Source organism: Mesoplodon bidens (assembly GCF_964165515.1).
Source record: "Mesoplodon bidens genome assembly, chromosome: 7".
In the NCBI taxonomy this organism is placed as follows: Eukaryota; Metazoa; Chordata; class Mammalia; order Artiodactyla; family Ziphiidae; genus Mesoplodon; species Mesoplodon bidens.
Genome location: NC_138164.1, coordinates 111,150,401 through 111,175,698, shown reverse-complemented (window position 1 = coordinate 111,175,698; position 25,298 = coordinate 111,150,401). Strand labels below are relative to the sequence as shown.

The following is a 25,298-nucleotide window of genomic DNA, read 5'->3' as shown; positions in this document are numbered from 1 at the left end:
CATGGAGGAGGTACAGAGTGCCCTTGTCCTGCCTCAGCCTGAGCCCCTTCTATACACTCAGCCCAGATGCAGAGATGGGAATATGTCCAAGCAGAGAACTCTGGGGACCAGGGGCTCCAGAGAGAGCACAGGCTCCTTGGAGGTCACACGGTGTCTCTAGGGCAGAGCCAACCTGCTCCCTCTTAAGCTGCAGACACTGCTAGAAAAACTAGGAAGTGCTGAAGGTCTATTTTCAGACCCCCCACGCCACTTCCTTTTCATATCCATCACTCTCTACTGGCACTCACCCCACCCAATCCCCAGGGTTCCAAAATCATGAACCCTTTCCCCTTTCACCCCCCGCCCCCCCCATCCTTTCCCATTAGCTCAGCGTTGTGACCTTTAGAAGCTGAGAGATGCCCTTGCCAGTAGGTGTAAATGACAATGACATTTTACGTGCTACCCTTCCCAGGGGTGCTTGCTGTATAGGCAGACTGAAGTGGTGCAGTCAGATTTGGATTCTGGTTCCCAGGTCTCTCTTTGCCTCAGTTTTCTCCTCTGTAAAATGGGGTGATAACATTCCCTTTGCAAGTGTGGCTGTTGTGATCATTAACCAAACCCGGGGATGGAAGCATGCTGGGTGGTGGTGTTGCTGATACCAGCAGCATAATCATAGCATTTCCTGCAATTGTGGGCACCAGGGCTGGTGGGAGAGATTTCTGGACAGGCACAAATTTGTTGAATTCATTCATTCAGCAAATATTTATTGAGCACTTGTTAGGTGCTTTTTCAGCCAGCCTTCATTTTGGGTGGGGTTAGCACATGGCCTCTAGTGCCCCTCAGAGGTTGTTTGAATCCTGGTCCTCCACAGCTCACCAACTGTGTGATCTTCAGCAAGGCTCTTGGCCTCTTTGAGACTCAGTCTCCTCATCTGTAAAATGGGGATCATAATAATGGTTCCATTTTCTAAGAGTGTTAATCCCTGTGAAGTGCTCAGATCCTTGCCTGGCACACAGTGCTTAATCATTGTTAGCCACTAATTCGATTATGCCAGTGGACACCCCCAGGTCTCACTCAGACCTGGGACAGCACTGACCCCCCAGAGCCCACGTGGCAGCATCCTGCCCACCAGGGGTTGCCCCCCCCCGCCCCACCGCACAGCCTCCTCCTCCACTTTCCAAATGCTTTCACACTCCCCACCCCATTGGGCTGCACACTTCCTGAGGGCAGGGTCTGGACTGATGTCCCCCTTGCAGAGTGCCCCTCTTCCTTCTCCCAGGTAGGGATCCCGAAGCTGTTTCCCATGAGGCAGATCAGGGATTAAATCCTCGGTGCCAGCCACCTGCCTTCAACTCTCGTCCGTAATCCTAACCCCACCTCTTGGGGGACCTCCCTGGCGGTCCAGCGGTTAAGACTCTGCGCTTCCACTGCAGGGGGTGTGGGTTCCATCCCTGGGTGGGGGACTAAGATCCCACATGCCACGCGGTGTGCGGCCAAAAGAAAAAAAAGATGCTACTAACCCTACCTCTTGGAGAGTGGGCCAGCCCCACCTCCAAGGTCCCAGAAGGGAACCCCACCCATAATGGGTACTTGCCATCCAGGAGAAAGAGCAGTGCCATGAAGGGTTTTGTGAGATAAAAAGGAGTTCTCCTCCCGGCCCACAGGGGAGGGTTTTGTATCGGAGGAAACATGCACACCCAAGGCCAGAGGGGATGAAGGGAGGGCTTACCCCCCACAGTCCACAGTCCCTCCCCTTACCCCTAACACACTCCATGGGGCTGGGCTCCTGTTGCCCTCTGGAAGATTCATCCCTTCTGCAGGTGAGAGACACACTTCCCTCTCCTTCATAGGCACCAGACATTGAGAGCTGTGAATATGAACATTTTTCAATTCCACATTCAGGGCTGCCATTCATTTATTCATTCAGTATACATTAATTGAACATATACCGTATGCTAGGTCTTGTTCTAGGAACTGCGGGTATGGTGGGAAACAAGGCGAAGTGCAATCCTCAGTTGGCGGACGTCCTAGCGGGACAAGGCAGACAAAAAGCAAATACACAAATAATTGGGGAATTCCCTGGTGGTCCAGTGGTTAGGACTCTGAGCTGTCACTCCTGAGGGCACAGGTTCGATCCCTGGTTGGGGAACTGAGATCCCACAAGCTGTGCAGTGCGGCCAAAAATAAAAAATAAAGCAAATATACAAAATAATTATACAATATAACATAAGGTAGTGATTAAGAACGTACAGGAGGAACAAGTAAGGGCCAGAGAGTGATGGGTGAGGGGGATGGTCAGGGAGGGCCCCCAGAGGAGGTGAGATTTGAACAGAGACCTGGAGGAAGTGAGGGATGGAGTCTTTTCAAGATCTGGGGGAAGCGCTTCCAGATGGAGGGAACAGGATGTGCCAAAGCCCTGGGGTGGGAAGGGAGGTGGTGTATTTCAGGGAAAAGGAGGGTCAGTGTCACTGGGCCACATGTAGAGAGGATGAAGGAAGGTAACAGGTGGGGGAGGGGGCAGTGACGGTGGGTCATTGATGTGATGAAGGGCAAAGGGAGAGGGTTCAGGGTAGGGGATCTGGTGTGGGCTTTAGACAGACCCCTGGCTGTTGCCTGTGGGACACAACAGAGAGGGAAGCTTTGTGGCTGCACTTCCTCTTCCAAACCACCCACATTCTGGTCCTGGGCTGGAAGGATTGGCCTGTCCTATAGGGGTTATGGAGCAGTGGGAAAAGCAAGGACTTTGGAGTCAAACAGAATGCCAGATTGGAGGGAGCAGATTCTGCCTGTGGGACCTACAGGGACACCTAAGCCTGCCCGGGTGGGATGGGGATGAGGTAGATCCAGGAGGCCAGCCTGTCTCGGGAGCTGGCCAGGAGGGAGACATCTGTGGACAGACCTCCAGGCCTCGGTGGGAGATGGCTGAGGAAAGCAAGGAAGGTTTGAGGGTCTGGAGGTCATGGCCTTATTTCTCTTTTTAATAAGGAGGCCAGGCAGGACCCAAAGGTGTTCACCGGGGAGAATGAGAGGGCTGGGCCTTCCACTCGCCCCCTAAAACACCACTGTTTTATTTACATTGTACCAAGAGCACGTACCTTTGTAACTTGAGGCATGTGAATATATTGCCTGTCCGAGTAGATACTATATTTCAGAGTCGAGGTGGACTCGACCGGGAAGTATGCTTTGAGGTGTGGGATAGGGAGGGCGGGATCCACCCAACCCTGGCGACTCCTGAGGACGCCGACAGGAGGAGCAAGATGGGGAAGGGGTCCGGATCTGCCGCCAGGCTGCCGCACTACGGCCCCATCCCCATCCAGGACCCTGCCTCTGCCCCTGCCCCTTTGCCCCTGCCCCTGCCCCTTTGCCCCAAAAGGACCTGGGGGGCTGCGGGGCGGAGCTCTCTCAGGCCCCGCCCAGGCCCCGCCCCCGAGCCCCGTGAGGCCCCGGCCCCGCACTCCTCAGGCTCCAGCCTGCCAGGCAACAGCTCACAGCCTCCCGCCCCGCCCCTCCGCGCGGGACCTCGGCCCCGCCCCCTTGAGCCCCCGCCCCGCCCCCCGCCCCCCGCCCCTCTCTCCTCTGTCACTTCCTGATTCCCGCTTCCTGCTTCCCAGAGACTGGGATACGGAGCCACCCGAGGACAGTGCTACAGCCTCCCGGCGTCCCTGGTGAGCGCGACGGGCCGGGGCTGGGGGCGCAGGCGGGGGGTTGGGCGGGACTTCGGGGGCAGAGCCGCAGGGGGCTGGGGTGGGGGTCGCGAGTCCGAGGAGCCCTTCCCCTCCGCGGCGCCCCACCCTCAGCCCCAACTACCCCTGGCCGCTCAGCGTCTCCCCTGCCAGACCGGGATCCTTGAAGTTGGGCTCCTGCTTCACCTTGGACCCCGCTCTGAGGGCGATCTGGGATGCTCTGTGGCTGGGAGCGGCGTCCCGACCCCCGCCCAGTCCTGCCAGGCCCCCTGGACCGGCTTGGGGCTCCCTGCACATTCCTGCAGGCACTGCACATTCCGTGGGACCCAGAACTGTGGCCTAGCGCGGACCCACAACGGATATCATTCCGGCCTCCTCTGTCTATCCTCCCCATCACCCTGCTTGCAAATCCTGGGCAGGAAGGAGCCTGCTGGGAACTGACTAGGACCCACCAAGGAGCTAAGCTTGCACTGACTCTGGCACCTCCCCCCTCCCCCACACGCATACCAGAGGCCGGGGAGAGGCCCTGGGTAGCGTCCAGCAGAGCCCCTCAGGACTCAGCAGTGGTTCTGCAGGAGGTCAATGCATTTCTGCCTTCAGATCCCCCCTTGGGGAGAGGCAGCCAGGTCAGCCCTATGACCCTATCCTGTAACTTGGGAAACCGAGAGCCAGGCAGGTTATCAGGCCCAGGCGCCCTGTTGCATCCTCCCCACTCCCTTTGTGCAGCCCCGGGAGGCTTGGGGGTTGTTGGGATGGGCAGAGGCTGACATATGCTACTCCACCCTGCAGTCATGTTCCGCAAAGTGGTTCGGCAGAGCAAATTCCGACATGTATTCGGGCAGCCTGTCAAGAATGACCAGTGCTATGAGGACATTCGAGTGTCCCGTGTCACCTGGGACAGCACCTTCTGCGCCGTCAACCCCAAGTTCCTGGCAGTGATTGTGGAGGCCAGCGGTGGAGGCGCCTTCCTGGTGCTCCCCCTAAGCAAGGTGGGCCCCATCGGGGCTGGGAGGAGACTGGAGCCAGCTTGGTCGCATCTGCCAGGTCTCTCTGCTCCCTTCACAACCCATAATTTGCCCATCCCCACACTGCCGGGCAGGTGTCGTAATCCACATTTACTGCCTGGGAGGTGTTAGCGCAGACAGGGAAAGTCTGTTTTTTATTGCCACGGAGTCAGGGTCAGAGGCAACAAACGGTCTCCTGCTCACCTGGTGACACCTGTGAGGAAGAGGTGGGTTAGGAGGAGGCAGAGTGAGAGTCACATCTGGGCCACCTGTGGGCCAGGCCAACCGCGTCATTCCCCGTCCACAGAGGGGAGGGCTGAAGTTCTGGGAGGGATGGAGCCTGGGCATCTTGGGTCCCCCTTGACTGCAACCCTCATGCCTGCAGACCGGCCGCATTGACAAGGCCTACCCGACAGTGTGCGGACACACAGGACCTGTCCTGGACATTGACTGGTGTCCCCACAATGACGAAGTCATCGCCAGCGGCTCAGAGGACTGCACGGTCATGGTGAGGCATGGGGCTGTGATGGGGCGGGGGTCGCAGATGTGGCTCAAGGCTCCTGGCAGTGGGGCTAAGCAGGGGCCTCAGCTGCCCTCCCCACCCCTCCCCAGGTGTGGCAGATCCCGGAGAACGGGCTGGTCTCCCCGCTGACAGAGCCGGTGGTGGTGCTAGAGGGGCACACCAAGCGAGTGGGCATCATCACCTGGCACCCGACGGCCCGCAATGTGCTGCTCAGCGCAGGTCTGCACCGCTGCCCCCTCCCTGCCCCTCGATGCACACAGCTCCGCAGCATCCCACACCCTCTCCCAGGCCCATCTGACACCCAGGAAGGTTGAGGCCCACAGAGGTCGGGTGCCAGGTCGGGCCCCAGGAGGGTGGTCTGAGCTGATGGCCCCCCGCCCGGCAGGCTGTGACAACGTGGTGCTCATCTGGAACGTGGGCACGGCGGAGGAGCTGTACCGCCTGGACAGCCTGCACCCTGACCTCATCTACAACGTCAGCTGGAACCGCAACGGCAGTCTCTTTTGCACCGCGTGCAAGGACAAGAGCGTGCGCATCATTGACCCCCGCCGGGGGACTCTGGTGGCGGTACGTGGCCCTGGAGGGTGAGGATGGCCGCAGACTGGCCGAGGGGCTCTCTTGGGGCTCCACACTGACCGCTCCATCTCCCCGGCAGGAGCGGGAGAAGGCTCACGAGGGGGCCCGGCCCATGCGGGCCATCTTCCTGGCAGACGGCAAGGTGTTCACCACGGGCTTCAGCCGCATGAGCGAGCGGCAGCTGGCGCTCTGGGACCCAGTGAGTAGCCCAGCCGGCCCGAGCAGGCGGCCTCAAGACGGGCTCCACCCTGGGCGAGGAGGGCGGAGGTCACCTGGAGAGGCCTGTCGTTCCCAGGCTCTCAGCCTGGCACCTGAGGCACCCAGGACCCGGAGCCCTGCCAGCCTCTCCTCTCCCTGCCCCCTGCTCTCTGGCCTCCCCCACCGCCTCCACCTGCCTCCGTGTCTGCCCACGGTGTTCTTGCCCCTGAAAGGCCCTTCCCTCCTTTGCTTGTCTCTTTAACACTCAGCTGTCCTCCGAGGCCCAGTGCAGGGGTCCCCTTCTCCAGGGAGGCTTCCAGTCTTTCCTGTGAACTGCTCTGTCGCACAGGCTTAACCTTCTGTCTAGTGACCTCCAGGGGCCCCTCTGAGACAGCAGCTGGTGCCGCCCGGCACCCCTGGCTCCCGCGTGGTGGGGACTTTCTTAGTACTTGCTTGGTGGCCTGGGGGTAGTCTGAAGGCCTGGAGTAGGTGGGGAAAATGGGACCGTGGGAGTGGAGGGAGGGGAGCCAGGAGGGCCTGGCCGGGCTACACCGTGTGGGCAAAGGGTGGCCATGGTAGGGGCAGTGCCAGCTGGCTTGTGAGGCTAGCTGGGGCCAGTCCCAGTGAGGGGTTAGGACAGTGAGGGGAGAGGGCAGGTTCTGGCCTGGCCTGACTGCCCCTCAACCCATGTGCCAGGAAAACTTCGGGGAGCCCATGGCCCTGCAGGAGTTGGACTCTAGCAACGGGGCTCTGTTGCCCTTCTACGACCCTGACACCAGCGTGGTCTACGTCTGCGGCAAGGTAGGGCTGGTCAGGGCTGGTGGGGACAGGGAAGAGATAGGCAGGCCCGGGTGCTGACCCCTGCCCCCTCCCACCCTGCAGGGTGACTCCAGCATCCGGTACTTTGAGATCACCGACGAGCCCCCCTACATCCACTTCCTGAACACATTCACCAGCAAAGAGCCCCAGAGGGGTATGGGCAGCATGCCCAAGAGGGGCTTGGAGGTCAGCAAGTGCGAGATTGCCCGGTAAGAAGGTGGATGTGGGGGGCTGCTCAGGAGCAGGGACCGGCCCAGAGGGGCCCCAGGGTCAGGGGTCAGCCCGGGGGAGGCGCCAGGGTAAGGACTGGAAGGGGAGGGCAGAGGGAGCTGGGAGAGCTGGTGGGGAGCAGGTTCCACCCATGGGTCCTCCCTCCCCGCCCTTTCCCAGGTTCTACAAACTGCACGAGCGCAAGTGTGAGCCCATTGTCATGACTGTGCCACGAAAGGTGAGGCCACCTGGTTCCCTGCCCACCCACTCCCTTTCTAGCAGACAGACCACACAGGGGTGACCAAGGTGAGGCTTGTGAATGGGACATGGCCGAGTGTGGGTGTAGTCAGTGGGCTGGATAGATGCCAGCATGCCCAGCCAGGAGCAGGCAGGGATGAGACACAGGGTGAACTGAGGCCTCGCTTGGCATGAGCCACAGGAGACAGATACTGGGCAGCCTTGGAGGTCTCCCTGTAGGAGGCAAGGCAGGACCAACAGCATGGCTGGGGCAGAGCCTCCAGTGAGGGGTGGGTAGTCAGCCAGGCGAAGGCACAGAGGTGGGAATGGAAAGAGCAGCGGGGAGGCTGGCTGCAGTGGAGGCTCCCGTGAGGTGGGGATTCAGCCACATGTGGCTCGGCCTCAGAGCCCCAGCTGAGAGCCTTGAACGTGCTTCATTTCTCTCCAGCCAGCGTTTACTGAGGGCACAGGGTAGCACGTCAGGCACGTCCAGGGAGCAGAGCTGAGGATGAGCTCGATGGGGCCAGCCCCAGGAACTCACTGTCCACAGGGCACAGATGTGGCTCCTGGAGTCCCACAGAGCCACATAGCTGGCCCCTGTTGGGAAGGTGGGGGGGAATCTTCAGAGGGAGCTGTTGGTGGTGTCCAGAGGGAAGTGAACGAACAGATTTGAGCTTCAGAAAGGTTACTAGGGGTCAGGCCATGGGAAGATTGGTTGACAGGGTGCAAGCCTGGAGGCCAGGAGAGTGTTGAGGAGGTGGCCAATCAGGGTCTAGAAGAGGGGACCCTGCAGGTGGGCCCCAGCTGACCCAGACCTCCCTCCCGCCCAGTCGGACCTCTTCCAGGATGATCTGTACCCCGACACGGCTGGGCCTGAGGCGGCCCTGGAGGCAGAGGAGTGGGTGAGCGGGCGGGATGCCAACCCCATCCTCATCTCCCTGCGGGAAGCCTACGTGCCCAGCAAACAGCGGGACCTGAAGGTCAACCGGCGCAACGTGCTATCAGACAGCCGGCCCGCCGCGGCCCCTGGCTCCCCCCGTCCGGGGGCCTCCACGCCTGCTGCCTTCACCAGTGTTGCCGCCCCTGGCGGCAGCCTTGCCGGAGCCGGGGTAGGTGCCCCTCAGCTCAGGGTGGTGTTGGGAAGCCCAGGTGTTGCCCAGGTCTGCTGTGCCTGCCTGAACCACTCACTGCCCCTCTCTGGGCCTCAGGCCCCTCTGCCTGATAGTAGATTTGGGGAGGGCTGCAGCTCCGAAACCCCTGCCCCCGCTCATGTCCCCGCAGGAGGCTGGGAAGCTGGAGGAGGTGATGCAGGAGCTTCGAGCACTGAGAGCGCTGGTCAGGGAGCAGGGGGATCGCATCTGCCGCCTGGAGGAGCAGCTGGGCCGCGTGGAAAATGGAGACGCCTAGACCTGGGGCCCAGTGGATGCCACTCCCCATTCACCTCCTCCTCCCACCCCTTTCTCACTCAGCCTCTGAGGTCACACTGACTCCGGCTGGCTGCCCCTGCCCCCGCTGAGGGTTTCTGGGGCAGGTTCAGGGACCAGTCCACACCCTGACCCATCCTGTGGGCCTAGGCTGGAGCCACCGCCTGGCTTTGGGCATTGTTACTGGGGAGGGTTTTTGTACCCAGGAGAGCTTCTACTCTGAGGCACCGTCTCCCCCACCCCCACCCAGCCCCCCTGCTCCCTCCCCTGAGGAAGCAGGAGGGCTGGGCTCTGTATTTTCATTCCAAATAAAATTCTCTTTCTAAAAGCCAGGTTTGCCCTTCTGCTGCAAGGGTGGGACTGGGAAAGGACGTCTGGACCCCTGTGGGGGGACATAGGGTGCCCCCATGGATCGTAAATGTGGGGAAGGTCTGGGGGACCGTGAGCATCCCCCACCCCGCCCCCCATAGCCCCAGCCTGGCCCGGGGAGAGGCTGGTGAGGATCTGGTGTGGATCAGGGTGGTTCTGAGAGGCCCCGGGGTGGGGGGGGCGACGAGAGTCCTGTTGCAGGGAGGGCTGTGCCTGCCTGAACCACTCACTGCCCCCCTCTGGGCCTCAGAGACCTCAACACCCCGGGGTGTTGTGGGCAGGAAGCGGAAGCGCTGAGTTAACCCCAGGTGCGTGGAGAGCGCAAGCTCATTTCTCGCTCCACACGGCCAGGGCTGGAGGTGGGCGCCCGGCGCTGAGGCCAGCAGACCGATGGTGAGCGTGGAGCCTGCTGGGTCCTTGGGGTGGGGGCCACAGGAGGTCAGGGCTGGAATGTCTAGGCCCCAGGAGCTAAGGACCCCCCCGCGGGCCCGGGGGCACGAGCAGCCAGGCAGGGGGCAGAGGCGAGAGACCCGGGATGAGCCCGGGGCAGAAGCTGGGCCTTCCTCTCGCCTCACATCAGACTTGGGCCTCCCTCAGATTCAGGGGGTGGCCCCCCAGTGCCCCACTCCGTGCCCGACCCTCCTTCAAGACCCCCAGGTGGACTCTTACCTGCTCTGCTCGGGAGCTGGGACTCCACACAGCCTCTACTTGCATCCCTGGAGCCTGGGCAGACAGTGTGGGGTGGGGGAGAAGCCTTGTTCGCATCTCGGCACCCCTCCCCCCGCGCACCCCCCACCTGCCTTGTTCCAACCGCAGGCTTCCTCTGGCAGCTGCACCCGCCTCCCCCAGCCCCTGGCCCTCCGAGGCCCAAGGCCCCAGGGACGGAGAGTTGAACGGAAATGCTGCAGCTGGGGCAGTCCCCGTGGCTGGAAGGGAGGAAGAGGGGTCTCAGTGACCCCCATCCTGGGACCTGGCCAAATGGAGGCTACACAGTTGCCTTGGGCTCGGTGCCCCCCATTCCTGGGCCTCAGGAAGAGCCAGGTCCAACACTGGCCTTGCAGGTGCCTTCCTTCCCTTCCATCCCCTCCTCCCGGGGGCAGAGCCTTTACAGATATTTTTTTTTTTTTTTTTTTTTTTTTTTTTTTAGTTTATTTATTTTTGGCTGCTACTCTTCTTTGCGGTGCGTGGGCTCCTTATTGCGGTGGCTTCTGTTGTTGCGGAGCACAGGCTGTAGGTGCGTGGGCTTCAGTAGTTGTGGCACACGGGCTCTAGAACGCAGGCTCAGTAGTTGTGGCGCACGGGCTTAGTTGCTCCACAGCGTGTGGGATCTTCCCTGACCAGGGTTCGAACCCGCGTCCCCTGCATTGGCAGGCAGATTCTTAACCACTGCGCCACCAGGGAAGTCCCTACAGATATTTCTTGAGCGCCTAATCTGCACTAGGAATTATTTAGGTGCTTAAGCCAAAAAGATCCCCATCTTCCTGGGGGGAAGATAAAAGAATAAGCATACTAGGGCTTCCCTGGTGGCACAGTGGTTGAGAGTCCGCCTGCCGATGCAGGGGACACGGGTTCGTGCCCCGGTCCGGGAAGATCCCACATGCCGCGGAGCGGCTGGGCCCGTGAGCCATGGCCGCTGAGCCTGCATGTCCGGAGCCTGTGCTCCCCAACGGGAGGGGCCACAGCAGTGAGAGGCCTGTGTACTGTAAAAAAAAAAAAAAAAAAAAGAATAAGCATACTAATCAGGCAGAGTTATCTCCTGTGTCGGGGAGTGGGTAGGAGGGTAAAGCAGGGCTGGGCTGCGGGGATGAATGTCAGGGTACTAATCCAGGCCAGCTTAGGCTGCACTGAGGTGCCTTGAGCCAGGGTGAGCAGGGAGCCATGTGGCTCTCTGGGGGGATGGAGCATTCCAGACAGAGGGGACAGCCAGTGCACAGGCCCCAGGCAGGAGCCGGCTTACATGGTGCAGTGGGAGAGAGGGAGGCGAGAGGGAGGAGGACGCATCGCTGGCGGACATCACAGAGCCAAGAGAGGCCTTACTGACAAGGACTTGGGCTTTTCTGCTTGACTGACCCCATCTTACCCAAGAGGCAACAAACCCCAGGCAGTGAGCCCCTTCCTGTCTCCCCCCAGGACCTGCCCTGCGTCCTAGGGCTCTGGACCCTGCTGGCCCTGCCAGGGGCCCTGGGCTCGGGCCGCGGCGCCGAGGACAGCCCGGGCTCCAGCTCCTCGGTCACTGTGGTCCTGCTGCTGCTGCTGCTGCTGCTGCTGGCCACCGGCCTGGCGCTGGCCTGGCGCCGCCTGAGCCGGGACTCGGGGGGCTACTACCACCCGGCCCGCCTGGGCGCCGCGCTGTGGGGCCACACTCGCCGCCTGCTCTGGGCCAGCCCGCCAGGCCGCTGGCTCCGGGCTGAGCTGGGGTCGCCAGATGAAGACCCGGAGCGGCAGGAGGACGAGCAGGACGTGGAAGATGACTGCGACCTGGGTGGTGGCCAAGAGGAGCGTGAATCCCAGGAGGAAGGGCAGTGTGGACAGGGGCCCAGCCCACAGCAGGCCCCGGAGCCGGCCGAGGAAGCCTATGACGATGACACCAAAGGGGGCCTGGGCCTCAGCTCCCAGGGGCCGGTGGGCTCGAGGGGCAGTGCCGAGGCCCTGCTGAGTGACCTGCACGCCTTTGCTGGCAGCGCGGCCTGGGACGACAGCGCTAGGGCAGCTGGGGGCCAGGGCCTCCATGTCACCGCACTGTAGGAGCCAGCCCTCGTGCCACATCCCGGTCACTGTGCCTCTGCTTCCCGAGCTGCCACGGCTGGACACAGCCTGCCCTGGGCTCATGTCACCCACACCCCCTGCTTGGAGAGCCTCAGACAGTCACTCCCCCCACCCCCCCCCACCCCCGAGTTCTAGTCCCCAGGTCTGTGTATCCCTGGCTCCTCCAGGAAGGCCATCCGTCCCCAGGGGGCACTGGGCAGCCATCTGAAATAAAACCCCTCTGGCCCCGCCCACCGCCGTTCTGTGGTCCTATCACGGCCCCTCCCATCCCTTAGCAGGGACTCCTCCCGGCACGACCCCACCCGCCCCTGCCCCAGAAGTCCAAAGGAGAAGCCAGGTCAGTGCCATGATTGAATACTTTAATAATCCAAGGGCACAGTTCAACTGCGGGAGGTGAGGGGGGCAGCCCCCCTCGACTGGCAGCCGTCGTCTGCAGTCCTTCGTGTTCATGATTCAGGGGTACGGCCACCCCCAGCAGAGACACACTCACGCACACTCGCTCCTGTACCCCTAGGCACAGCCCTAGGTCTCTGGAACTGGCCCGGGGTCCCACTGCCCTCATCTCCACCCACCCTCTTAGCGCCTGGGGCGCCCACGGCCTTTCTTGGACTTCTTGGTCCCTGAGGGGGGTCGGATGGGGAGGGGGGCAGTGCTCGAGGGCGGCGGTGGCGGCCGTGGCGGCCGCGGCGGCAGCAGGAGAGGGGGTAGGGGGGGCTCCAGGGGCTCCGGTGGGCCGGGGCTGGGCCGGAATCCCTCAAAGGGCGAGAACTTCAGGGGGCTGCAGAGGAAACCGAGGCAGAGTCAGCATTTACTGGCACGGGGCCAGGATGCAGTCAAGTGCCCACCCAGGCGGCCCCTGCCATAGAAGTCCCCATGGTAGACGGAGAAACAGAGGCTGAGGCTGGTTCCGAGACGGCCAAGGCAGCCCTGGGGTTGACGGCAGAGCCAAAGCTAGAACGGCCCCCGCCCCGCGGTACCTGATGGGGGTCCTGGGGCTGCTGTTGAGGCGCCTGGGGGAGCGCAGCTTGGGCTGGAAGGAGAAGCCCTCCTTGATGCTGTCCAGGACAGAGGGCGCCACGTACGTGAAGCCCTAGGGGGCAGAGGCGGGGCCAGGCGATGCTCAGGGTCCACCACTCCTTGGCCACACCCCTGCCCGTGTCCCCGTAACCCTCAGGCCCCCAGACCTCACCAGGAAGGCCTGGTTGGCGCTCTCACTGAGGGCCGTGTCATCTGGACTGTCCACCGGCGTCTGCCTCGTGAAGTGGGAGTCAAACTGGCTCACGTCCTCCTCCGACTGCTGTGGGCACCCCGGTGGGAGAGTCAGGGGTGTCCAGGACAGGGGCCTCCACCCTCCCCCAGGCCAGTGGGACCTCCACTCACCAGGGAGGGCCGGTAAGGGGGGTCCACGCGGCGGGCCAGGAGGTCATCCCAATTAACGTGCCGGAAGAAGGGGTGCCTCTGTGGGCAGAGTGCCCCCAAACGTGCCAACGTTTCACCCTCCGTGGCTCCCTCAGAAACACCCTCTGCTCTAGGGCCCTGCCCCCTGTACCCAGACACCCTTGGGGGCTCAGCCCTGCCCCCTCGTAATGGGCCCAGACCCACCTGCACATCAGCAGCGTCCCCGGGGCCACCCCCCATACGTTGGCTGGGATTCCGCTTCAGAAACTGCAGGACAAGGGCAGGGGGTGAGGGTCTCGGGCAGAGGTACCGATTGTTTCCGAGTGGCCCCAGGGGGTGGGGAAAGGTGAGCAAGGGGTCGTGGCTTGCGGTGGGGGCCCTGGAGTGTGGTCTCCACCTACTGACACCCTCAGGATTTCCAAGGGTTGGTCCCATGGCCCCTTCTCCACAAAGCCTTTGCTGGCATCACCCCAGGGCACATTTGTGGGGATCCAGCTCACAACCTGGACGGGGTGCCTAGCCTCCCACTGTGGTCCCCAGTGATCGACTCTTTGAGGAGAGCAGCTAGTGCATGGTGCAGGCTCGCTGATTAGGACTCGACTAGGGGTCTGTCCAAGGTCGGCAGCCAGTCTGCGTCAGAGCTGACATCTCACACCTCACAGCCAGGGCTCCTCATCCCAAAGGCATGTCGCACAGGTGGGGGAAGGGGAGTGGGGAGCTCCAGCAACCCTGGCCCAGGGAGACTCAGGAGCCCATGCAGGGCCTGGGAGAAGAGACGGGGGCCGGACCAAGGGCAAGAGGGAGCCCACCTTTTTGACGAGGTCCCGGGCATCTGGGGTGAGGTAGGGGGGCAGCTCCAGCTTCCCTCTGATGATCTTGTCCATGGTTTTCTTCCGGTTCTCTGCAGTGAAGGGTGGCTGGAGAAGGCAGAGGATGAGAGGAGCCTTGCGGGCCTCCCACCGGGCCCGCCCCCGCCCCGGGAGGGGGCCCTCCTCCCGCCCCCACACCCACCCTCCCGAGGAGGCTGGACTTGCCGATCCAGTGAGCATGTCGTACATCAGGGCCCCCAAGCTCCACCAGTCCACCGCCCGGTTGTGGCCACTGCGCACCAGAATCTCAGGGGCCCTGGGGGCCAGGTGGAACCATCAGTCAGGCCGAGCCCTGCCTGGCTGTCCTCCCGACCCCTGGGCCCAGCCGGCTGCCGCTTACATGTACTCGATGGTGCCGCAGAAGGTGTGGGTGACGGCACCCTCATGAATCGACTCCTTGCAGAGGCCGAAGTCCGTCAGTTTGATGTGACCTGAGGAAGAATGTTAGGGCGGGTCGGTCAGGACCCCAGGCCACCCCACAGGGCTCAGCCCTCCCCACACATGCGCACCCTGGCTGTTGAGCATGATGTTCTCAGGTTTGAGATCCCGGTAGATGATGCCTTGGGAGTGGAGATGGCCCAGGGCCAGTGTGATCTCTGACAGGTAGAAACTGCAGAGACAGGACAGGGTGAAGGCAAGGTGGGGGTGTGCAGCCAGGCCCTGGTGGGGAGGGGTCCCTGGACCCCCTCAGGAGAGAGGCTGGAGGTAACACCCACCAAGCCGTGTCTTCCAGAAAGATGCCCTCTCGCTCCAGATGTGTGAAGAGCTCGCCGCCTGCGACACAAACATGTCAGCAGCTGTGTGCTGGGACCAAGGTCCTCTGCTCGCCGAGCCTTGGTTTCTTCTTGGGGAGAGTGGGGCTCGTAATTCCCGCCCTACCTGCCTCCCAGAGCTGCCGTGGGGACTCAATTCAATTCAGCAAACGTCTACCGACGCCTACTCGGTGCCTGGCCCTGTGCTGGGTGAAGCTGGGGACAGAGATGAAGAGCCCCAGCCACTGCCCGCAGGACGCTCAGTCTACGGGGGAGACAGACACGCACACAGCTGCTCCAGTGCCAGACTGGGGCAGCGGCCCTGAGAGCCCACCAAAAACCTCACAGAGGAGACAGGAGGACACAGTTAACCCCAGCGTGAGGGGACAGAGAAAGTCCCTGGCGGCGGTGAGACTTAAAGGGGGTGCAGAGATGGAGTGCAGGAAATGAAGCTCCCAGGGCTCATCGGGACAGATGGGGTCAGTAGGAAAAGCAGGCCCGGATCGCTTCATGGCGGGCAGGGGACACCAGGCCAAGGAGGCCAGGCTTGATCCGGGCAGTTGCAGGGAGCCATGGAATTCTGAGTAGGAGTGTTGGGGGCAATCCCGTGCTCTGAGACGATGACCCTGGAAGTTGGTGGAGGAGACACTAGGAAGAGGGTGAGCTGGAGGCTTTGAGGCCAGTTAAGAAACAACTGTGACGCCTCCCCTCCGCCCAAGAGAGTAGAGAGGATAGAGGACACTGCAGAGAATGAACCTTCTGGATTGGGATCTGACTGGATGCAGGGCACACAGGAGAGAGGACCAGGACGTGAAGGGCTACTAGAAATGGACAAAACAACCCTCTGGACATCTATACAAACTCCCACCATTCCCATCCACCCCCAACACCGGTGAGGGATACAAGAGGCACTGGACAGACGTTTGCTGAATGAATGAATGAATGAATGGATGAATGAATGAACGGACAGAGGGATGGATGAGGTGGGGCCCCCCTGGCCATTCTACATACCACGTCTCTCCCAGCTCCCCCCAGAGCTCCCTGTGCTGGTTCCCTGGCCTTGCCCACACCCCGATGGGCCCGCACTCATACCACTGAGGCACTCCAGGATGAGGTAGAGTTTGCCACCAGTCTGGAAGGCATAGGCCAGTTCCACAATGAAGGGGTGCTTCACTGACTCTAGAATGTTCCGCTCAGCCCGCGTGTGTGCCGTGTCCTTGGCGTTGCGCACAATTTTGGCCTGCAGAGGCAGGGATCGGTTAGAAGCTGGGCCCCCAGGACTCCCTCAGTCCCTCCAGCCATTACCCTTCAGCCATTCTCTATCACCCCATTGTATTTCTCCATAATTCTGCAGCTATCAGCAACCATCCTTTCCAGGGACTGGTTTATTCTAGTAGTACCATGTTTCTCAACCTCCGCACTCATGACATTTGGGGCAGATAATTCTTTGCTGTGGGGGGCTGTCTTTTGCATTGTAAGACCTTTAGCAGAATCCCTGGGCTCGACCCACTGGATGCCTGTGGCAGCCCCTCTCTAGTCATGACTCAGAAATGTACACCGACATTGCCAACATTGCCAGACGTTGCCTGGGAGGCAATACTGCCCATGGTTGAGAATATACTGCAAAACAATATAATTGCTGCTGACAATAAACAAGCAAGTGCCCAAGATAGAGACCATCTCCTCCACCACGTTCACTGCTGTCTCCCAAAGGCCGCTGTAGTACATTGGGAATGGCAGCCACTGGGTGAGGCTCTGTCGGCTGAATGAATGACTCACCTTCCTCAGGACTTTCATGGCATATATTCTGCCCACATTGGTGCCCTGCACCTTTCGCACCTGGAACACCTGCAGGACAGGGGAGACAGGATCAACCTCCCTCTCCATATCCTATCTTCAAAAAGCCCTACCCTGAAGCTCTGGCACTGGGACCAAGAGGCCCACCCAAGAGTGGGGCGGTAAAGATTTCAAGTCCGATTCTAAGAGGATTTACAAGTCAAACTTTTTTTTCTTTTAACTTTTTGGCTGCCGGCATGTGTGATCTTAGTTCCCGGACCAGGGATCGAATCCCCGCCCCCAGCATTGGAAGCACTGGATCGCCACAGAAGTCTCTATAAGTCTAATTTGTTTTGAGACCCTTTGGTGCAGCAAGACTAAGCCTGTGAGGCCAGTGAGGAAGGAGGAGGGCCAGTACCTTGCCATAGTTCCCCTTGCCCAGCACACGCAGCAGCTCGAAGCAGTGGGGCCCGATGCGCTCAGGGCCCGGGTTCACACTGCTCTCAGTCAGCTCCACCTCTTCATAGTGTCCCACAGGCCTGTGGACACAAGAAGTTAACGGGCTCAAGCTCCAGTGCTCCTCAGGTGCCCTTCCCCAGCCCATTCCCTCCTCCCCCAACACGACCCTCACTCACTCCAGGCCAGCCGCCCTCAACTCGGCAAGGGGACACACGTCCTGTGAGAAACCGAGGGGTAAGAGCCAAGGGAGGTGCCAGGCTCCCTCCCCACAAGCTGGACTGCTTGGCCCAGGCGTGGAGAGGGTGAGGAATGGGAGCTGGCAGGCGATGGACCAGGACTGGGGAGGAGAGGCGAGGGCAGGAAAGGGAGACGCAGGGGAAGGGCTGGGAGCCTGCAAGACAGGTGGGGGTGAAGGTAGGGTCAGAGCCTAATAGTGGCTGGGATCTTGGACAGACCGGGGTCTGCAGGAGAAGAGCCCACACTGGGGGCGGGGGGGGGGCGGGCGCACGAGCGATCCCACCGCCTGGATGATGGGATCGAGCCGGGATCGAGCCGCGCCCGGGCGGACCACTCACCGCGGGGCTTAACTCTGGCTCGCCCTCGCCCTCGCTGCCTTCCTCCGTCTCCAGGTCCAGGTCAAACACCGCCGCCATGCCTGCGCCGGCCCCGAGGGCCCCCAGGCGCTTACCTAGCAGCGCTCTGACTGACAGGCCGACCCGGGCCTTACGTCATCACTCCGCGACGGCGGCCTCGCGCGCCGATGACGCAAGAGGCTGCCCCTCCCGCGAGCCGGCGGCAAGAAAATTTGGCGTCCGTCACAAGGCATCTCGGGAATGGTAGTTCCTGAGTGCCGGGGTGCTAAAGGCCGCCGAACCTTCTTCCGCGGGCCCCTCAGTCTTCCCAGCACAGCTTCCTCCGGGGCGGCACAGGACAAGGGCCTCCTGGAAGCCGAGCATTTTGGTTCTGGGGCGACTTTGACTTTGGACGGGGCAGAGTCGAAGTGCATGCAGGTGTAAGTGTAAATGCAATTTCCAGCCCTGTTGGAGCCCTACGCTGCCAGGTTGTCTGGGTGGTGGCGAAAGGCGGGTCGAGTATATCTCTCTGTTCGCCTCTGAGAGGGAGCCGGCTGCTGCATCACGGTCTCTAACGTGCCTCCCGCTCGAGGACCCTCAAGTCAGCATTTACTGCTCCGTGCTCAGCTCACTGCTGGGCTTTGTTGCCAGATTCCTGTCGGAAAGGGTTTGGGTCTCACTGATCCACCCCTAATTATGGGCTTGTGCTGTGCGTCAGACACACGGACTTGTGTTCGGTGACACTACAATAATGAACACACCAAACCTAGTCCGTGAGTTTAGATTTGGGGATGGATTCTTGTTGGATGGGACTCTGAGAGTGTGAACTGGGCCAGACCAGGCCTTGGATGAGTTCTGATATTTGGAAGCTGTCTGGGTGTGCATTCCAGTTGGACAGGGGAGGCTAGATATGAGCTCAAATGGACAGAATTCAGGGTCTCCAGGCTGGAGGAGGGTTATCTGGTTGGGTGTGGCCCTCGTTGTAATTCCACCCTCGGGTTTGGGTCCTGGTGGAGGTGCCCCCGGCAGGCCCCTCTCCAAAGGTCAACCCAGAGGCCTGGTCAGTGTGGCGGTTTATTCTTAGCTCTAGACGCTATGGATATCCCCTAACTACCTCTCCCTCGCCCTTCCCCATCCCCTGTCTACCTGGGCTTGAGAAGTGTTGGCCAAGTCGCAAGAACCTATCCCAGACTCTGGACGTTTCACTAGTCCATAAGACTTTATTTGGAGAGGAACGCTTATGGAGCTGTCCACAGCTCCTGTGCGGCACAGAGGCAGAGTTCTTAAAGCAGCCTCCCCTGAATGAGGAAGGGAGTGTAGAGTCTCCTCTGCCAACGCAAGTTAGGTGTGCCTGAGGCCAAAGCACCAAAGCTTGGTGGATAAGGTGCATAGTGCACAGGAGGGGTGTTCACATGTCTCAGGGCCACATACAGGAGGTGAGTGGGGCCTGGAAGCTGAGTGGGCAGGTACAACTTAGTAAAAGCAGAAACCTGGACCTTGCATCTTGTCCCTCGACTCTTCATCCACTGTGGTATGACATCGAGGCAGTGGCCTTTCCTCTCTGAGCCTGTTTCCTTTTCTGTAGAATGGGGCAATAGTGTCTGCCTGGAGGGGAGATGGTTACTGCTGACCCCAGGTCACCTGCTTCTACTGCTCAGGCCAAATGAGGCAGGTGGGGCGCTGCCAAACATTGTCAGCAGGCTCCAGAACTATCTAGAATATGTTAAATGAGGGGGTGAGAGTAGGAGGACGAGGGATTTAGTCTCAGGTTTTCTTGGGATTTGTCCAAAGCCGGAGGCCAGGTTCTCTCCTGTAGGCAGCAGGAAGAGACAGACGTGGAGGGGTGGGAAGGATAGGCTGGGTTTGGGCCCACTCGAACTAACCTGGGGGCAGGGTGTGTGTGTGTGTGTGTGTGTGTGTGTGCAACTTCTGTTGCTTCTCCATGACTAGAGTCTTGGGAAGCTATGGGCTGGACTGGGGCCTTCGGGAGGGCAAGCAGCCCACCAGCTACTTCTTTTGTGGCCCCTCAAGTCCAGGAAGCCGTGGTGTCAAAATAGCCCTGCCGCTCTGGAACAGACCTGGGGCCTTGGAGAGGACCAGATCTCTCCAACGGTTGGGGCAGGGCCATGGGAAGAGAAGCAGGGAGAGCACCAGGGAGCAGAGGGCACCACCGCGTCCCCTCCAGCACTTTGCCCCTGCCCTCTGGCCCCAGCACTATTTGAAGTGGGACAAGAAGTAGGCAACGGGGTAGTGGGGCCCATCGATGCCCAGGCCCTGGCAGAGGCCCAACAGGCGGAGACGGGCCTCGGCCGGGCTGGACCCAGCACAGGCCACACTGCAGTAGGGCTCCTCGTATTCTCCAGGCACCAGGGTGTCCTCCAGCAGATTGAGACGCAGCAGGCCCTGGTCGTGAAGAGCCTGCAGGGTCTCGCGGCTGGCGGTGGAACTCAGCGCCTGCAGGTGCTGGGACACCAGGCACATGACACCCACCAGGTGGCCACGGGCGCGTGGGTGGGCAGGCAAGGCAGGCCGCAGGCCACAGGCCACCATAGTAGCAGCGAGCAGCAGGTCCACACCATAAAGCTCCAGGATCCAGTCTCGCAGGTAGAAGCCACCCATGCGGGGGTTGATCTCGATGAGCCGCGGACCAGCCCTAGTCAGCTTGAGCTCCACGTTGAAGACCCCATCCAGCAGCCCGCAGCCCAGGCAACAGCGGAAGGCTGCCTGCACCAGCTGCGCCTCCTGCTCCGGTGCCAGCCCAGTGGGCATGCAGGCCGCTGTCTCAGTGAAGCCAGGCAGCCGTGTGGGGCCATTGTCGGAGACGAAGGCAGCCAGCAGTCTCCCCCCAAACAACACCAGATCCACGTCGTGTTCGGTGCCCTCGATGAACTCCATCAGCAGCATGGCATTGCTCCAGCCCAGCCCGATGCCGGGGTAGTCGGCCTCGTCCTGCAGGTCTCGGGCGATCCGGGAAAAGTGCTCATGGCACTGCGATGCGTTCTCCACCAGCCGTACACCCACTGCACCCGCCCCAAACTCCAGCTTCATGACACCTGGCAGGGGCACCTGGCGGACAGCCCTGTCCACGTCGGCCTCGCTCTCCAGTGGGCAGCAGGGCACAGCATAGAGGGAGGGTGCGGGCCAGGGTGGGCCATGGCGGCACAACAAGTGCAGCTGGGTGCGGCTCTTCTGCTTAGCTACGTGCATGGCGGCTGGCGGGTTGCAGGGCAGACCCAGCTTCTGGCAGAGCAAGGCCGTGAGCACCAGGCAGTCATCCCAGTAGGAAAAGCAGCCGTCTAGCTGCAGGCCGCGTGCCTGCACCAGCTCCAGCAGCACCCGTGCATTCTCCTCATCATTCTGGTGGTCTGTTATATTGAAGTGGATGAAGGTCTGCACCAGCTGGGACGCAAAGTGGTTGGGGTCCGACTCCACCAGGTGCAGCTGCAGAAACCACAGGGCGGCAACACACGGAGATCAGCTTGTGCTGGGCGCTGGGCAATAGGATGGGGCCTAGAACATGGTCCTGGCTCTCAGGGGAGACAGCTTCACCAGTGCTACACGCTCAAAACATATTTGTTGATGATTAAGTAGAAGGTACAGAGGTGGGACACCTAATCCAGCCAAGAGGGTAGGGAAGGCAACCTAGAGGAGGCAGTGCTTAAGCTGGGAGCTCAGGAAGGTTTAGCCAGAGGAAAGATGGCTGCAGGAGGAGGGGGTGTCATCTAGATGGGAGGGGTGGCAGAGAGGGCTGGTGGACTCTTTCCCACTGGCAGGATCAGTCTGGCCAGGGTTTGTAGGGAAACCACCAGGGTTAGGGCTTGGGACTGCTGGTCTGGTGTCCCTAGTGGCCTTTTACTCCTAGCAGGGACAAAATTCAGCTAGGGGCGGGGAAAAGTTGAGACTCCTAACCCGGACGGGGCGACAGGCCCCACCCCTATGCTTGGGCTCCAGGCCCCCGGCTAGATCGCCCCGCTCAGACCCCGCCCCAAGGCCAACCCCGCCCCTGGCCCCGCTCCGGGCCCTGCCTCCACCACTCAGGCAGGAACTTTGAGCCCCGCCCCGCCCCACCCCGCCCACCTTGATCCCGTAGTCGCGCGCCGCCTCCCACACGAACTTCTTGCTGAAACCGCCCGCGCCGAGCAGCAGCAGCTGTTTCCCCTCCATGAGGTAGCGCGCCGAGCGCCGCAGCATCGTCTCCACCAGCGGCGCGGCCGCCGCCTCCTCGTCCGCCAGCCCCGGGCGCGGCGCGGCCCACAGCCCTTCGAGCGCGCCGCACGCCTCCAGACACAGGCCTCCGTTCAGCTCCAGGGCCACGGGGGTCAGCGCGCGGCCGGCCACCGTCAGGGCGAAGTCCACCCCTGGACCGGGCACGGGGCGCGGGCTCAGTGCGGGCCGCCTTCGGGCCTCGGGCCCCCCTCCTCCTCTCCCCGTCCCGGGCGGCCCGCACTCACCGAGGAAGTCAGTGCGGACCTGGCGCCCGCCGCGCTGCTCAGCGCTCAGGCCGGCCTCCAGGGTCAGCACGGCGGCTAGCGCGGCCTCGGCCGCCGCCTTGACGCGCTGCCGCACGACTGCCACCTGCGAGGCCTCACCCAGGCCGCACTGGGCCAGCGCCGCCTCCAGCGTCCGTGGCAAGGAGCTCTGATGCCGCAGAGGCCGGTCCCCACGGCCCACGCTGCACACCACCTGGGCAAGGTGCGGCTCAGGGGGCTGGTCCAGGAGGAGCCCGCCCGGGACTATCCCTGGCCCCAGCACACCTCCCCCTATGTCACGATCCAGGCCACACCCCTCACTGGACATTCAAGTCCTGTCCTCCAATGTGACTTACACTGCACAAACCACCTTCCCTGCCACTGCTCATCTGGTCCCCCTGGGGGACCAGGCCCAGCTGGGGTCTCTGCTCCCTAAGGGCTCTAAGCATGCTTGTTCCTAGTCCCTACAGCCCTGGGAGCCTGTTTCACCCTGGTGGGCTTAGCCCTAGAGCTCCCTGAGGGCAAGGTTGAGTCTCTCCCTCTCAGCTTGGCCAAGAGCTGTGTACCTAGGAGGGTCCCTAAGCCTCCCTCCTAAAGGGCTCCAGGTCCGGAGGTTTGTCAGGGACCCTGGGTCAGCCTCTTCTGTGGGGAAGAGCTCTCTGGGAAGAGGTTTCAGCCCTGGGCCCTGGTACCCAGCATGGGGTACCAGGTAGGGCTCCGGATGTGGGAGGAGCACAGGAAGGGTTGGAGAAGAGGGAAAGTGTCAGACGGAGTCCTCCCAGAGGCAACCAAAATCCTTTGCCCCCGCACCCCAAGATTTTGTCCTCTCTCTGCCAGGGGCCCTCATCAGCTCAGTGGAACTGGGCTGGGGTGTGGTAGCAGGGGCATGACCTGAACCTGAGCCATGCTCACCTTGCTTAGCAGGGGCTTGTCACCCTGTGTCCGACAGACCACAGCACAGATACGCAGAGCCAGCTCAGGGCCAGGCGGGGGGCTGCCTGGGGGAGGACGGTGAGGCTTGAGCACAGAGCAGCCAGGAGGCCGAGCCAAGTTCCACCTCTGGCTGGCGCAGGTGGCTCTCACCTGGGAGGGGCAGCCGGACAGGTGGGCATACAGCCTCCACAAGGACACTCTCCTCCTCCTCCAGTTTCTCCAGCAGTGCCAACACTGTGTCCACCACTGGGCCCAGCTCAGCTCGGGGATACAGACGCATCACCTGCCGCCCCCTCCAGCGCCAGCCACTGAGCTTCACGGCTACCTGCAACAGGCAGGGAAAAGGGGCCTCCTCACCACCCCACGTACCTGCAGGGTGGGGCACTCATACCACAGGAGCTAATGAGTAAACTGAGGTAAGAAGGCAGGGGATTACCACAGAGATGGGGCAGCGGTAGGGCTCAAAGTTGGGGACTGCTTCCCAGCAGGACCCGGTAACCCTCCACAAGTCCCCTCCTGCTGGCCTCTGCACAACCTCGGGGGCAGAGCCTGTTACCTGCAGGGCATCACCCAGGGCCTCAGAGTGCAGAAAAGCCCCTACTTCCTCCTTCACCAGTGTCTCCTGGCCCTCTTTGCCATTCAGCTCCACCAGCCGTAGTCTCGGGCTGGCATCCCCTCCCCTCAGCAGTGCCGGCGGCTTGTAGGTGAAAGCCAGGGTAGCTGGTACAGCCACGTCACCCTGCCGAGCTAGCAATCGCCTCGTCAGCAGCCGGTCCTCCAGCAGCTGGGCCAGCTCGGCTGAGGCTCCTGTGGGGCAGGTCAGGTCGCGAGCGAGCTCAGCTGCCTCTCGACCCCGGCCAGGCCCCAGCCCCAGGCCCGCCAGGAAGTAGGTGGCGCGGCGAGGGGGGACAAAATCGTCCAGGAACGTCAGGCCCCCCGGGTGGAAGCTCACGGCCTTGGAGACAAGCAGGGCTGCCTCGCCCGGCTGCCCTGGCGCTGGCACCTTTGTCAGCCAAGCAGGGGACAGGCAAAGGAGCATGTTTCCTGTGGGCAGAGGGAGGAGGGTTGCTGGCCAGGGAAGGCTTAATGCCCCCATGCCCTCCACCTCCAACCTGGGCCCCTGGGTAGTCGGGGGCAGCTGCTCCCAGAACCACCCCCACTCGGAGTAGGGCAGCTGGCCCGGTGGAATGCAGGCAGTTGCCAGGGTTAGCGGGTATTTTGGGATGTGGCCGGGCCAGGGCAGGGCTGCTCTTTCTGTAGGAGGGGGTGGGGGAACTTGGGCACACACTCACCCGGGCTCTGGACCCCGCCCTCCAGCAGCAGAGACAGAAAGGTGCTGGGGGATCCCAGAATGCACAAGGTCACCTCCGCCCCAGGACAGCCTTGAGGAAGAGAACATTGCCAAGCTCACCAGGGGCTCCCCTTGCTCTCTTTCCGCCCACCTTTCCCCACCCCCATAGCCCTGCCCTCACCCTTGGACCCCCAGGTCCTCCCTGGGTATCAGACGAGAAAAGTAAAGGGGACAGAGGAAGCTGGAGAGCAAAGGGGAAGCTGCCTGCCCACCTTGCCCTCTGAGGCTAGCTCCCTTCCCTCTGCAGCTGGCCCAGAAGGCACTGGAGGCTGGGTGACTGGAGACGTGGGTTCTAGCCTGAGCTCTGCCACTGACTTTCTGTGTGACCCTTGGTCCCTGTGCGGTGGGGGAAGGAGTCTCTGCACCTCAGTTTCCCAGTCTGTACAATGGGGCCCAGTCTGTGATGTTCACGCACTCTAGCTGTAAGCCCTCTGTCCACACAAAATCTTTTGTGGCTGCCTGATACATAAAACAGATAAAGCAGAGGAGGAGTCCTGGGTCCCAGCTGCTAGCTGCCTCCACAGCAGCTCCCAAGACACTTCTGTAGAAGCTTTGGCTCCACAGAACATGGATTGCAAATCCCAGGGCTGGATTTTCTGGGGGTGGGAGGGAAGCCTTGATCTCTGACTTTACTGGTGCCAGATGCCCTTTGAAATGCCTGTCTTCCGGAGGTTGACTGGCCTTGTCTCCCTGGCTTCAGACCAAGCCAGAGCCTAGGGGAAGGGGCCGACCTTGACAGAGATGGGAAGCAGGCTGGGCTGAGGGTGCCTCCCTCCTCCTAGGGGTGCCCTCTCCCCCCAGGGGTGCCCCCCTCCGTGGAGCCCTCGGGCACCTGTGCGGGGCACCTGGCTGCGGTCTTGGGTCTCCGGAAGGCCAGCTTGCTGCAGACAGCTCTGTAGGAGACTGTAGTAGTAGACAGTCCAGGCCCGGG

General features: G+C 61.7%; 4 protein-coding genes and 1 long non-coding RNA gene across 6 annotated transcripts; 2 read left to right on the top strand and 3 right to left on the bottom strand.

Annotated features, from left to right (window-relative positions):
• Positions 1-772: 772 nt before the first annotated feature.
• On the bottom strand, positions 773-9,725 carry LOC308621233. 2 transcript variants are annotated; one of them, XR_014016432.1, is made up of 4 exons: positions 3,075-3,265; positions 1,929-2,006; positions 1,738-1,846; positions 773-910 (listed from the first exon to the last, which is right to left on the bottom strand). It is a non-coding gene; the product is annotated as an uncharacterized lncRNA (long non-coding RNA). The 2 variants fall into 2 exon arrangements; XR_014016431.1 differs by lacking the exons at positions 1,929-2,006; positions 3,075-3,265 and adding an exon at positions 9,692-9,725.
• Positions 3,581-8,981, top strand: CORO1B (coronin 1B). Its single transcript, XM_081241523.1, has 11 exons — positions 3,581-3,644; positions 4,452-4,651; positions 5,052-5,174; positions 5,279-5,408; positions 5,575-5,756; positions 5,845-5,964; positions 6,660-6,764; positions 6,846-6,991; positions 7,173-7,230; positions 8,060-8,338; positions 8,511-8,981. Exons 2-11 carry the CDS (start codon positions 4,454-4,456, stop codon positions 8,634-8,636), a joined length of 1,467 nt encoding a protein of 488 aa, XP_081097649.1. The 5' UTR covers positions 3,581-3,644; positions 4,452-4,453; the 3' UTR covers positions 8,637-8,981.
• On the top strand, positions 9,355-12,008 carry PTPRCAP (protein tyrosine phosphatase receptor type C associated protein). Its single transcript, XM_081241524.1, has 2 exons — positions 9,355-9,415; positions 11,153-12,008. Exons 1-2 carry the CDS (start codon positions 9,413-9,415, stop codon positions 11,765-11,767), a joined length of 618 nt encoding a protein of 205 aa, XP_081097650.1. The 5' UTR covers positions 9,355-9,412; the 3' UTR covers positions 11,768-12,008.
• Positions 12,009-12,130: 122 nt separating this feature from the next.
• RPS6KB2 (ribosomal protein S6 kinase B2) lies at positions 12,131-17,773 on the bottom strand. Its single transcript, XM_081240601.1, has 15 exons — positions 17,618-17,773; positions 17,219-17,259; positions 17,002-17,122; positions 16,587-16,655; positions 15,900-16,047; positions 14,772-14,829; positions 14,565-14,665; positions 14,396-14,486; positions 14,221-14,311; positions 13,996-14,103; positions 13,391-13,453; positions 13,169-13,246; positions 12,978-13,085; positions 12,766-12,878; positions 12,131-12,566 (listed from the first exon to the last, which is right to left on the bottom strand). The coding sequence occupies exons 1-15, from the start codon at positions 17,693-17,695 to the stop codon at positions 12,365-12,367; spliced, it is 1,470 nt and encodes a 489-aa protein (XP_081096727.1). The 5' UTR covers positions 17,696-17,773; the 3' UTR covers positions 12,131-12,364.
• A 1,117-nt stretch (positions 17,774-18,890) lies between these two features.
• CARNS1 (carnosine synthase 1) lies at positions 18,891-24,070 on the bottom strand. The gene is made up of 6 exons (XM_081241411.1): positions 23,573-24,070; positions 23,167-23,341; positions 22,996-23,081; positions 22,066-22,297; positions 21,692-21,972; positions 18,891-21,055 (listed from the first exon to the last, which is right to left on the bottom strand). The coding sequence occupies exons 1-6, from the start codon at positions 24,053-24,055 to the stop codon at positions 19,829-19,831; spliced, it is 2,484 nt and encodes an 827-aa protein (XP_081097537.1). The 5' UTR covers positions 24,056-24,070; the 3' UTR covers positions 18,891-19,828.
• Between the last annotated feature and the right edge of the window lie 1,228 nt (positions 24,071-25,298).

Coding starts and splice junctions, on each gene's coding strand:
- RPS6KB2 (XM_081240601.1), bottom strand. CDS start 17,695: ATGGCGGCGGTGTTTGACCTGGACCTGGAGACGGAGGAAGGCAGCGAG. Junction 17,260..17,617: donor AGCCAGAGTTAAGCCCCGCG/GTGAGTGGTCCG, acceptor GGTTTCTCACAG/GACGTGTGTCCCCTTGCCGA. Junction 12,567..12,765: donor AGCCCCAGGACCCCCATCAG/GTACCGCGGGGC, acceptor TTTCCTCTGCAG/CCCCCTGAAGTTCTCGCCCT.
- CARNS1 (XM_081241411.1), bottom strand. CDS start 24,055: ATGCTCCTTTGCCTGTCCCCTGCTTGGCTGACAAAGGTGCCAGCGCCA. Junction 22,298..22,995: donor ACAAGCCCCTGCTAAGCAAG/GTGAGCATGGCT, acceptor CACCTTGCCCAG/GTGGTGTGCAGCGTGGGCCG. Junction 21,056..21,691: donor CGCGCGACTACGGGATCAAG/GTGGGCGGGGTG, acceptor TGGTTTCTGCAG/CTGCACCTGGTGGAGTCGGA.
- CORO1B (XM_081241523.1), top strand. CDS start 4,454: ATGTTCCGCAAAGTGGTTCGGCAGAGCAAATTCCGACATGTATTCGGG. Junction 4,652..5,051: donor TGGTGCTCCCCCTAAGCAAG/GTGGGCCCCATC, acceptor TCATGCCTGCAG/ACCGGCCGCATTGACAAGGC. Junction 5,175..5,278: donor CAGAGGACTGCACGGTCATG/GTGAGGCATGGG, acceptor ACCCCTCCCCAG/GTGTGGCAGATCCCGGAGAA.